At 33.0% G+C, this 13,105-nt stretch overlaps 2 protein-coding genes across 2 annotated transcripts; both read right to left on the bottom strand.

Moving 5' to 3' along the window:
* Positions 1-3,141: 3,141 nt before the first annotated feature.
* LOC111007950 (dirigent protein 22-like) lies at positions 3,142-3,835 on the bottom strand. Its single transcript, XM_022280503.2, has one exon. The coding sequence runs from the start codon at positions 3,769-3,771 to the stop codon at positions 3,244-3,246; it is 528 nt and encodes a 175-aa protein (XP_022136195.1). The 5' UTR covers positions 3,772-3,835; the 3' UTR covers positions 3,142-3,243.
* Positions 3,836-10,177: 6,342 nt separating this feature from the next.
* LOC148211628 (uncharacterized) lies at positions 10,178-11,357 on the bottom strand. Its single transcript, XM_088122449.1, has one exon. The coding sequence runs from the start codon at positions 11,291-11,293 to the stop codon at positions 10,298-10,300; it is 996 nt and encodes a 331-aa protein (XP_087978575.1). The 5' UTR covers positions 11,294-11,357; the 3' UTR covers positions 10,178-10,297.
* Positions 11,358-13,105: the final 1,748 nt, after the last annotated feature.

Below are 13,105 nucleotides of genomic sequence, written 5' to 3'. Positions count from 1 at the left end.
ATTACCGTGACATGGTATAAATTATAACATATTGAGTATATAATATATCTGATATAACATAGACTAAACCTTATGCGATATAAAATTTATCCATATGTATTGATGTAAATCATTAACGGTATATGTCCAATATATTTTTAACTTTAAATCACCATCCGTATATATCGAGATACATAAATCTTGAGATATAATATATATCCTTATCTAAACACTATATATCACCATACATACGTTACTCAGAACAAACGAATAAAGAAAAATATACTCGTATATACCAATTTAATACCGAAAATCCTCTGTAAACTAGAGATATATTATATATCCGATTTTCCATGGAAATTGTTTCACCGGTATATATGGAGATACTTTTATGTAGATATATATGATATATCCTAATCTGTATCACTATATTATATAAACTCAAATATACACTATTATAAATGATATTAGCAGATACATTGAGATATCAGAAACTAGAGAGCAACAGATTCTGTCAAAAAAATGAAACATAATTTTAGAATATACAATAAGAACTATATCTCCAAGGACAAACGGTCTGGATTGATCATGCGATGGAGGAAGAAGATGAAATTAGAACTTACAGGATAATGGGTCGACGTAGCCGCCAGAGACGAAGGAAGCGTGACGATGTTGCCCTTTGAAATGCGACCGAGGCTGCCGAAGATATTTTCTGCAGAAAACGGAGAAGCACCCGCCGAAGATATCTCTTCAGAAACGTGACCGGAAGCTTGATGAAGAGGTTACGAAATCAAATCCCAATTTTTGAATTTTGAATTTACTTGATTTCATATATCTTAATAAATATTTACCAATTTCGTATTTTATTAATGATTTATTATTGAGATGAATATAGCGTAAATTCTATCACTTTCCATCTTTTTATGTAATTTAATCTCCTAAATCGACCCTACTAATCTCAAAATATTAATATTAACAGCCCAAAATTTTTAACTTCATACGGGCCGAAACTTAAGTGGCAGCCCAAACATTGAGAATGTCATTTTATAGGGAGTCATTGCACCCACCTTCGGTGGATTTCTTCGATGTGGGACAATACATCTCAATCTGTTCAAATCTAAATTTTGAATTCTTGTTTAAATTAAATCTCAATTTGCGACTAAATTGTTGACTTCATTTTTTATCTTTTTCTTTATCTTCTCTCTTTAGGGCTTTTTTCTCATAATTATTTTTAATTACATATGAAAATAGATTACTTAAGTTAAATAGGTTCATCTTAGGAACCTTTGTTTCTCGCGACCATTGCTTAAGTCTCAAATGTGGAGCATTCATCTAATCTCTCAAGTAAGTTCTCAGGTAACTTATTGGCCACTATTAAAATTTTATTAACTAATTCAAATAATTTCTATCAAAATTTATGTTGAAATCGGCATTCTAATACAAATATTACATGTATTTTTAGACAAATTTTCCATTGTATAATACAAGTAAGAGGATTAAAGATACGTTTGAGAGAACTTCTGCTATTGTCAAATCACCCCATTTTCCATTGATCATGTTTGACAAATCAAAAAAATTGATTTTAGAAAAATTTGAAATCATTTTAAATTGATGTTTAAGGTATATTTTAAATGGTGATTTTGAAAAATCAATTGTACTTAAATCTCTTTCTTCAAAATCACTTATTCTACCATCACTCCCAAACACACTCTAAAAATCATCCATTATTGCCTAATTAAGCCACAATTAAAATATCATAAACTAATTCAAAATATTTCCATCAATTTCCAATGATTTTAATAATTTTTTTGAAATTCTCATCTACAAAAATATTTCTATCTATATTTCTATAAAATTGATACCTTGACATTTTCATCCAAGATCAAAATTTTAAACTTGGTAAATGACCAACAGCAAGAAATTTCTATGGTCGTGGAATCCGTAAGGAAGCATGGTTGTTGGTGGATTTAAGTGGAAGAATAGTTGATGAGGTGGGTTTGTGGAAAGATGGTTGATTTTGGAAAGTTGGGGTTTGAGAATTAAGGTGGCTTTGAAATTACTTGGTTCTTTCAAAGAATCCTTCTCTCGCACGTCTTCTCTTAGCTTAGCTTCGCGAGGGAATTAGGCTTTCTAAGACACAAAGTGAATCTCCCTTCTTCAGAATCATGGCTTATGATGGTGAAGCTCATGCCTTCAAAGGAGAAGACAAATCTGTTCAACCAATAATTCAAAGGAGAAGATTGACCTACGTGCCCTGAGGACTAGGCTGAAGATTAGACCAATCGAAGAATCATCAAGTTCTCTTTAGTCCACTTGAGGATATTGACCTCAAGCCCGATAACCCACAACCATCCAAATTGTCCCACGCCCACTGCCTACAAAAAGAGGACTCACCCCTCTCACTCAGGTGCGCAATTTTGTCTCAGCACGATTTACCATAGTTTGAATTTCTATTGACTTGAACGTCAGAGTGTTTGTTCCTTTTTTGTGGGTCATTCTCATGCAGCTCGCTTCAAAATCGACGCAAGCTGATTTATTCAGCTCGGTAGAATCCAACATCGACATAACGTTTGAAAGAAACCTAAGAATTTATGAGAGGATCTATTATTATGTCATGTAACCATAATCATCTAATTATTCATATATATGTCATTGTGTCAACATGATATAAATTCAGCAATATTTATCTTTTTATTTTTTTAAGTTGGGGTTCAAATCCCCATACTCATTAAAAAAAAACATATCACAATAAATCTGCATAATATTTTGATAAGTAAGTCGTAAATGGATAATATTTTGATAAATAAGTCATAAATGGATAAGAAGAAAATTGGGGAATAAGAAAAAAGAAAGGAAACTTCAAAAGGAAAATGTTTAAAAAACTTCTAAGAAATTGACTAAAAATAATTCAGGAATATTGTTAAACAACAAAAATTACAAGCAAGAAGATTATCATGTAACATAGTCGATATTAAACATTTATATAATAATTAACATATAGAGATCCATAGCTTTTGTTAGCTTGTGAAGCTAAGGAACAATGGAGCAACTGCAATGTTACAGCAAAACAATTCCTCGATAATTCGAAGAAATATCAAAGAAAAAAAAATGCAAAACATTCAACACAGCCCTTCTATACTAATACAATGTTAAATCACCATGAGTCTAAAAATTTGAATTAATAGATGATATATTTAATCACTTATTTATATTTTTAACATTAAAAGAACCAACATAAATACGAGATTGTTATTTTCCACGGAATTAATAAATCAAAGTGACGTTGACTTGGATAACAGAATATCCTCTTGCTGCATCGAAAGAAACGGTATCTGTGTTAATAAACCCTCTTGTCAAACGGAATTTTCCTGTCCCTGCAACAACGGGTAGCTCTCTATTAAGGTCAAATTGTCTGCTGGTTCCTTGGATCTCAATGCTACTTCCATTGAACTTTCCACCTGTGAACACCAAGGAGAGGAGGACGAGGAGGTTTCGGCCATCGAGCCCGGTGACGACGTAGATCCCCTGAGCTCTGCCGATGCTCAGCGCATCCTCATTTGGGGTGGCAGTAATCGAATCGTCGGTTACAAAGAATGTCCCGAAGTCGGTGTAGTTGAGTGTCGAGCCGGGGAGGCCGACGACGGGGAAGAAGGTGGTGTTGGGACCAAAAGCATAGTCTTGGAAGTAAATGGTGAACTTGGTTTTTTTAGCTTCAACGGAAAGAAGCAAGGTCATGGAGATGGAGGAAGCAAGGCACAAAATGAAGAGGGTGTGGATTTGGTTTTGAGCCATTTTTGGTGAGAAAAATAAGAAGAGAAGAGTTTAGGGGGGAGAATTAGTGGAAATTGAAGTTTTGTGCTTTTTTTCTTGGGTGATTTGGTCTCTATTTATATAAATTGAAGGGTGGCCTTTTTAATTGTTATTATTATTATTGCTTCTATTGAAGGAAATAATATTTGATGATTGGTCTAACAATGGGAAAATTTGTTAAAAATAAGGGCATGACTTTTATAATTTAAGTCAATCAAGATGCATTCCAAAGAAGGAAGTTTTTTTGCGTTTTTTGTTTGATGGATGAATTTCTATTAGATTAATTTAGTCAAAGTTTGAGATTAAAGCAAATTTAATTAATCCATTCATTCCCTTCGTTTATGTATAAAATGGAACCGACCAAATCAAAGGGATTTTAAGAAGAATTAATATTTTACATTATATTAGTATTTACATGACACCATATCAATGTTTATGTAATATAATATCCACTAAATATATAATTTTATCTATACTTTTTGTCAAATCCTTATTTTTCAACTTCAAAAACATTTTTTTCCTGGGAGGAAACTTCAAAACATATTAAAGTTTGATGAAAACTGGCGCCTGTTTTTTTTTTTTTTAATTTTATTGTCCCATTTAATCTATACTCTGATCATACAAAACATGAAATCACACTAAAAAAAGATATTTAAAAAGTCATTTAATTAGACTAAATCAATTCTGTTGAATTATCAATTAACTCAAACTGTGTGCTCTAGGTTTGAACCCTATTCTAAACTTGAAGAAAAAATCAAATCAAACCTCTCTTTAATATTTTATTGGTAGTTCATTTTATTGATTCACTATTTTCAAGTCATCCTTAGGATTACAATTTTATGCAGGTACAACTCAGGAAATTTGAACATATAATATATATACTTCCATATAGTGACTAAATTTTACTAATTTAATTGTTACCACCAAACATATAAATGATTTGAACATCCCAACTTCATTAGTTAAGCAAAGCGAAATAACCCTATCTTATTATAGAATTTTAGTATGATATTATCTTTATTATGGAATTTTAATTTCACCAAAAGACCTCGTATCAATAGAAATAATAATTCTCACTTGTATACTATAAATCACCTCTTTCTCTACCAACGGTGAGATTTTGTTTGCATTTCTTACCACTGTAACTATTAATGTCCTTTTAAACTTTTATATTATTAAATTTGTTAATTGTTGTGTTTATTATGAAATAAATTATTTATCTAGGAAGAGCAATCACCTTCAATTTTGGGGCATGTATATATATATATATATGTGAGATCATATGATAAATATAAAATAAGCTTTCAACCAAAAATACCAACATGATTGGGTTATAATTTTCATTAGCACATGATGTTTATATGAAAACGATTTTAAAGATTTAGAATGGAAATATTCCTTTCACTTGACGCTTCCAAACGTTTTAAGAATTTTCTTATTCTCATTCTTATTTATTTTTATTTATTACTTGTATCTCTATTTTCCTTTTCTTAGGAAATTCAAAAGTCAACTCATAAGGTGAAAAATGACCAACCCATGTTTGACCCAAAAAAAAAAACACCATGAATCAGGAGGATCATTTTTTTTCCTTATAATTTTTAAAAGTAAGATAATTTATAATATTTAAAATAAAAAACAATGATAAGTAGATCTCGTGTGATGCATGACTTCAATTTTTTTTTTTATTTCTTGAAATATCTAATCAATTTATTTTCTTCTTGAAAAAATGAGAGTTTTATTAATAGAGCAAATTATTAACTTTTTGTTAAACAAAATCTTCAAAAAAAAAAAAATCGAACAACAAGTTTAATAATTGATTTATTTACTTTTGTTGTATATTTAAACTAAAGTCAATTAATGTAATCCATAAAAATAAAGCAAATATACCAAAAAAGAAAAAAAAAAAAAAGTCCCGGGGAAAAATTCACTTTATTCAAGCAAGCCAAAAGAATTGAGTATAATTCAAAATTTTATGAGTTGACCAGACCTAGGTGATTAATAAAGGTCTATATTGAATCATTTTGATTCTTTATTTTTAAGAAAGAAAGAACGTAAAATGTCATTTTTCGATTATAATTCAATTGGTTATGGTTTGTCAAATTAAACACCAAACACCATTGTTTAAAGTTTTAATATTTATTATTTATTTTTTTATTTATATATTCACTTCTTTTTTTTTTAAGGAAACAAATATCAAATCACAATTGGTATTTTAAAATCGTTGTGATTTGTCATCAACTTAGTCGAGATTTGATGCATGTTCTCTTTTAAACTATATACACGTATTTGATCAAGAAAATGTCCAAAGGCTACGAAACTTGAACTTAGTATAACCGATGAATAGAGGGACCTCCAAAAAAGAGTAATTAGCTCCGATGCTCTCAAGTCAATATTACTCGAGAGAGCCTCTGACAAGACCTTAGACTTGCTATAACTGCTCTTCCACAGCTCTAGAAATCACAATGTGTTGTCTAAGATTTAATTTGGAAGTTTGTGCTTGCATATGCTTTTGAAGGTTCGGGTCATCCATTAAGACAAGGTTCGCCGAGGTATAAAATGTAGGCCGACTCCACCTTTAGGAAGACCTCACACAAGGCTTGAGTAGTTCAGCTCGGGATATAAGAAGGTTCGAGCTGTTGGTTTCTTTCTCCAAAATTTGTTCTTCTAAGTGAATCATCGAGGTAGTTCATTGTTGCCCATCTATGAACCGATGATACGTGGTAAATGAGAAATCAACTCCATCAACATGTCTCTTTTTTTTTTTTTCTGTTCTATATATTCATCAAAAGTTATATTATAGAGAAAATAAAAGCTATCTAAATATTAGCTTATTATTATTATCATGTCTAAGAATCAATGATCTAGACAGAATTAATAAAATAATCAACCTTCATTGGATTAAATGACATTAAAAATTTGACTTCTAATTCAAGATAATGTTAATATATATATATTTGAATGGTAAATAGAGTTGAAAACTTCTTGGCCAAAATAAGAATGAGTCGGTATGCACCTACAATCGTGGATCATTACTAATGGATTATATCATAAGTAAAATTTTAAGTAACCTATTATAATAGGTGAAGTAGTATGGAAAAAGTAATATTGATTTTCCATCTAGCAAAACATTGATTTTTCTTTTAAAAAAATTATATATTGCAATTTGATGAAAAGAAAATTAAGTGATTATTAAAAAAAACAACAAAAATTGAATTGACTTGCATTTTAAATTTCTACCCTGGTTAACTTTAACTTCAAGTTTCTATTAAAAAAAAAAAACCTTTAACTTCAGTTTAGTTCTTTATCCATACCGTTGATAAAAGTTTTATTATCATTTTTGTTTCAGTCAAAAAAATGATCAATCTCGAGATTTGGAACAGTAAAAAACAAAAACAGTTAACTCTGAATACTATGCACGTTACATGAATCTCGACTAGGATTTCGTGACTATGATAGTGAGAAGTTATGCGGTTATGAGGCGGTTTTCAATCTCAAGCTACAGATTATTGATTGGTCTTGAAGAAAGACACAAAAGAATGAAATAGTTTAAAATTGACTGATCCGAATTGCTACATGATATGTGAGCATAACCCTAATCTTTTATTTGAGACGATACGTGGCATTGTCCAATTTTCTATTCCTCCTTCTCATCAATAGTAAAGGATGTTTAATAACTTAAGATTAAAATGATGAAAGTAGAAGGATCCAGGTTAAAAATATGTCAACTCAGATATATTTTAACTTGAAAATAATGTTTTAAATAGAATTGTTATATTGATTTAAGGTATTATTAATTAACATAAAATAAACTACGTTCTAATTTTTCGTTATATATATATATATATGGGGAAGTGTTGCTTTAAACTCTTACAATTTAAAAAAAAAAAGAGATGGATATTTAAAATTTCAACTTAGAAATTATAAATACTTTGACTAATTAAGCTATGGACATTGGACAGGTGTTTTACAAGCAAATATCATGTTGTAGGACGTTCAATTGAATTTTTTAAAAGAAAGAAAAAAATCATAGGTATTAAAAATATTGAAAATTAATTTGACCGTCCATCCGTACAAAAGACTGTTTGTCATGCAGATGACAACCAACTAAAACAATTTTTTCCCCCTCACGCATATCACAACCAACTACACAATTGTTATTAAATCAAAATTTAAATCTAGTATAATCAATCAAGTTGCAAATTTATTGTCTAAATTATAAATTTAGGTTTTAATTTTGATTCTGTATTTTTTTAATTCTAATAAGTCATCTTTAACGCAATCTTGACATGATATATTTTATTAGTTCAAAATGTATTCTTCATACTATATGTCAATATCTAGGTAATAATTTGATGTTAGAAACCTATTAAAATTAAGGATTAAATAAATGCAACAACCATTTTTTTGAATTAAATTTGTAATGCAGATAATTTTAATTAGACTATAAACTCAATACATGCAACCCAACCTTATGATAGAAAAATTGGAATAATTAGTTTGTGTTATGCAAGTTGTGTGCATCTAAATGAAGTTATAGATAATTATCTTTCTAAAATAATTAAATAGAGACATAATGTGTCATATTCATCAATTATCATTGAATATGATATAATTGATGAAAGAAAGAAATTATATTTGAAATCAATTTTAAAAAACAAATAATTAGGGAAGTTGTCAGTTGGATTAAGATCCCCTTGATATGTTATAAGGTGACGGTTCAAACTAAAATTTAAAAGTTAAAATAAAACGACGGTCAATTTGGCAATATTTTCATATAATTTCTCTTCCATATCCTTGCCGTCCACGTAGGCTTTAGAAATCAAACGCTTTTCATTTCATTTCAAAATAGCTTATTGGACGACACGTCGAATGGATTAGCCTTTTATTATTATTATTATTATTATTAAATGAATTAGGCCTGTAGATTTAACAAGGCCAAAGCCTAACTCTCAATTCTCGTGCCATAGTGCGGTTCCGGTTAAATAATTTCACTAGGATAATACTTTCAATTAAATTTTTTGAAATATGTAATGGGTTGCTAGTCAAATATTTAAAATTTGATTTTTGGCTTCAGAGCATCTCTTCCTTTTCGCCTTGCCTCGAGGGCTTACGGGTCCGTGGGCACAGTTGAACAAGGCTCGTATTCAGGTACAGGTGGAGTATCAGAGGTTGAAAAAGGCCAGACCATAAATCAAAAAGTAAGAAAGAAGAATCGAAAGAACCATAGCCAGAAGAACAAAGGAACTGTACATTCAGTAGATCTCTTTCCTACCAGGCACGCAAACTCCCATCGTGTCCCAAATCACATTCCGTGAATCGAAAGGGGAAGCCTACTCATCCATCAGCTCCCAGAACATTCTCAGCCGCTCAAGAGTCAAGAGCCTATAGGAACCAGGCTATCTCTCTCTTTATTTATACGCAATATCTTAAAGTAGCAGAGCAATTATTTCAATTTTTCAGATTTCAAGGTATCAAATTAAGATATATCATTGATAAATCATGGATATCTCAATACGTATAATCAAGTATTTCCTCAAAAAAAAAAAAACTTATAATCAAGTAGTGTTATTGATTCTTTGAACAATATAATAAAATATAATAAATTAGGTATATCAACATTCATATTCGATATGGAAGACAAACATTTAGGTTATAAAAGACGAACACTTCATTTAAAATATGTAAATAATACAACATAGTTCAATAAGAGAAACTGAACAGGTATATACCAGGTATATCATTAGTATATTAGGTATATCATTATCTTAGGCTCCGTGTGGGTATATTCAACATTTACTTTCTTATACGAGGGTCAGACCTCTAGATTTTTTTACCTTTACAAAATTGAAAAATGATTACTCCTTTTATAAATTCTTATCGTTATTATTATTTACAGCGCCCCAAATATTTTTAATAATTGATTACCTTAACTAGAAATATTAGAAGATCTAGGCGGCGTTGTTTTTTTTTTAAGTTAAAGAAATAGTAGTTAATTAGTATTTATTTTTTAAAAAACTTGATTTAAAAATAAAGTATTTTAATATTTTATACTGTGTAAGGGTTAGATCCCTCTTTGTTCTCCGTGAAGGGAAGATTGCCTCAAGGCCCATATGATCGTGGGCCGATAGATTATTTTTGGGCCTTCTAAGATATCAAACCGAGAGGCCCAACTTTCATGTCACGTCTCACTTTCCCGGGGAAAGTTTGAATGGGACATATGCATTCTAAAATATCCATAAATACATGTCCACGTTTAAATATTAATAAGGTTCTTTATCTTTTCCCCGTCCATTCATTTTGGTCTCTATAAAACGTCTACTCCTTCCGTTTTCTTCATTTTAATACATACTCTTGTAAATGTTGATTTAGATTTTGTATTTTAAAGCGATTATTTTAAAAATATATAGATTAAAATAAACAAAGATTGAAACTACATCATTTGCATTATGAACGGCGTATAAATGCAACTCGGCTTCGAAACTATTTGTAAATTAACGAAGAAGGAATTTCAGTGGCCACCAGCTCCTCCACCGGAACCAGAGCCAACACCAACGCCGTGACCAGCTCCACCACCAATTCCTACTCCAATCCCTATTCCGATTCCAAATCCTCCGCCGTGACCCCCACCAGCACCACCCCCAGAACCTCCTCCTAGGCCACCTCCGGCACCTCCTCCAATACCTCCACCGGCACCAAATCCGCCGCCATGGCCAGACCCTCCACCTACACCACCACCACCGCCTCCTCCTGCTCCTCCACCGCCTCCAATTCCTCCGCCTCCTACGCCACCGCCTGCTCCAAATCCACCTCCATGACCTGATCCCCCACCCAGGCCGCCGCCGCCGCCGCCGCCACCACCTCCCCCTCCACCTCCACCTCCACCAGCGCCACCACCTAAACCTCCTCCGGCTCCAAAACCTCCACCGTGACCTGACCCGCCACCAATGCCGCCACCTCCTCCGCCTCCGCCTCCGCCTCCACCTCCTCCTCCTCCAGCACCTCCACCAACACCACCACCAACACCTCCTCCAGCCCCAAAACCTCCTCCAGCCCCAAAACCTCCACCATGACCTGACCCACCGCCAATTCCACCGCCTCCTCCACCGCCCACTCCTCCTCCAGCACCACCCCCAACGCCGCCGCCGGCTCCAAATCCCCCTCCATGTCCCGACCCACCTCCCAATCCACCTCCTCCACCGCCTCCGAAGCCACCACCTCCACCAACGCCACCCCCACCGCCTACTCCACCACCAGCTCCAAACCCACCCCCACGACCCGATCCACCACCAAATCCGCCACCTCGACCGCCACCAAAACCACCTCCCCTACCGAAGCGCGGTCCACGTCCTCCAAATCTGCCACCGCAGCGCCTGCCCCATCCACAGTCATCGTCCCTAAATCCACTCTTATCAACCTTTTTATCTCCAAGAGCGGTAGCACTCAAATGGAGCACAATGCAGAGGAGGAGGAGACCGAGAGAACACCATTTTGGAGAACAAGCCATTGGAAGCTAGCTTCTTAACTTGACCCAAGATCTTTTAGCTTGACTTTGGCTGCTCACAAGACTAAGAATATATATAGGCTTCACCTTCGCCCACTTGGATAATTATGTACTGCTCCATTAAAGTGGTTCTTCTTGAGACGCGTTGGAGCGTTGGGGGATTGGTGGATGATCATTTAATGCAACCCAAAACTTCACTACAATTGGTCATAACTTGTCTGTAGCCTTTGACTCTTCTTAGTTCTTATACACACACGATTTATCCGTATGAAACAAACTCGATCACCATTTCAAGCAATTTGTTACACAACATATATATCTACCATCCAAAGTTCGAAATCGCATTAGCGTTTCAAAGAAAAAAAAGAGCAATTGAATGACAGTGAAGAGACAAATTAAGTTCACAGCTAGCCCTAGTTTTAGAGGCCGGCTTGGGTCTGCCATGGCCGCCGCCGACGTGGGTCGTGCGGTCACACGCAGTGGGAGTGGAGCGTATCCATATTCCATGTGGTATTTAAGCTTTGTGTTCAGTTATGGCCATCGTCGGTACCTAACAATAAATGACAAACACTAAAAACCCATTCAAACACTCTATGCATACCCAACTTGTCAACACAAAGTTGACCAATTACCTTTTTTTTTTCTTTTTTTAAGTTCAATTTTAGTCATTTTAGTTCCTTCTCTGTCCTTTTACAAATTGGCATTAGTCTCTATCCTTTTACAAATTGGTATTTTTTTTCCCTAAAGGTTAACACAAATGTTATACTCACTAGAAATCCTTTAATATCATATTTATAGTTACATTTCAAAAAAAATTAGTGAGTGAAAGTGGGAAAATACTTCGAATGTTGACCAATAAGTACTTATCTTTGTTATTGACAATTAAAAAAAAAGAAAAAGAGAAAGATAGATGCAAAAGCAGTTTTTTTTGTACTCACGAATCAACACTTAAAATATTAACATTTCAAAAATATAAAAGCTTAAATGAATAAAAGTTTAAAATACACGGATTAAAACAAACGTGTCAACCGTACAAAAACCAAAGAAATCAAAGAAAGGTGTCGTGGAAAAAAAGATGATGACCATGACCATGAGAACACATCATCGCGAGTACAATCACATCACTTTTCGGATAACACAGTTCAATGGAAGTTGAGAATATATTAAAAAGATTGACTTCAAACATATGTATTAATTAACCACAAGGTACAAAGTTTGGATTTTTTTAATACATTTAATGCCATAATTAAGTAAAGTTTTGGTGATTCCTCTCCAAAATGTTAATTTGTATTATTAATTTCTATGGTTTTTCTTCAGTATAAGTGACAAGAGAGAAGATTGAATGTTTTAACCGCAAGTTATATGTTCATGTTTCTCCATAGTTATTGGATGTATGTAAATCAAATTTATTCTACTTAAACAAAGTTTTTCACTCATATCATGACATAGTTTCGAGCTAAGTTGATGTAACCATGGTTGTTTTAAGAATTCTAAGTCAAGTAATTCAATAATTTGCATAATAATTGTTATATATACTTAATTAAGTTTAAAAAGTGAGGTAATAAAGTACAAATACAGGTATCATATTGCTATAAAATGTATATGTAATAATAGATGTAGGAGGATGTACCAACATGCCACGTATCAAAATAAAGGTCGCAAGAAGTTTGAATTATATCACCTCGAAATATCTAATTCGACCTATGATTCACACTTGGAATCCAACCATTGAGTTCGATCTATCTAAAGTCAGCAGACAACTGCCGCACAACCGCTCAACTCCCTACTAACACGACTGATGAATTAACACTGATA

Source organism: Momordica charantia, assembly GCF_013281855.1.
Source record: "Momordica charantia cultivar OHB3-1 chromosome 4 unlocalized genomic scaffold, Mcharantia_2.0 BLBB01000004.1, whole genome shotgun sequence".
Taxonomy (NCBI): domain Eukaryota; kingdom Viridiplantae; phylum Streptophyta; class Magnoliopsida; order Cucurbitales; family Cucurbitaceae; genus Momordica; species Momordica charantia.
Note: the sequence above shows the minus strand (reverse complement) of the source record. Positions and strands in the feature narration are given on the sequence as shown.

Bases quoted from the DNA above. Each gene is read 5' to 3' on its own strand.
- LOC111007950 (XM_022280503.2), bottom strand. From the start codon at position 3,771: ATGGCTCAAAACCAAATCCACACCCTCTTCATTTTGTGCCTTGCTTCC.
- LOC148211628 (XM_088122449.1), bottom strand. From the start codon at position 11,293: ATGGCTTGTTCTCCAAAATGGTGTTCTCTCGGTCTCCTCCTCCTCTGC.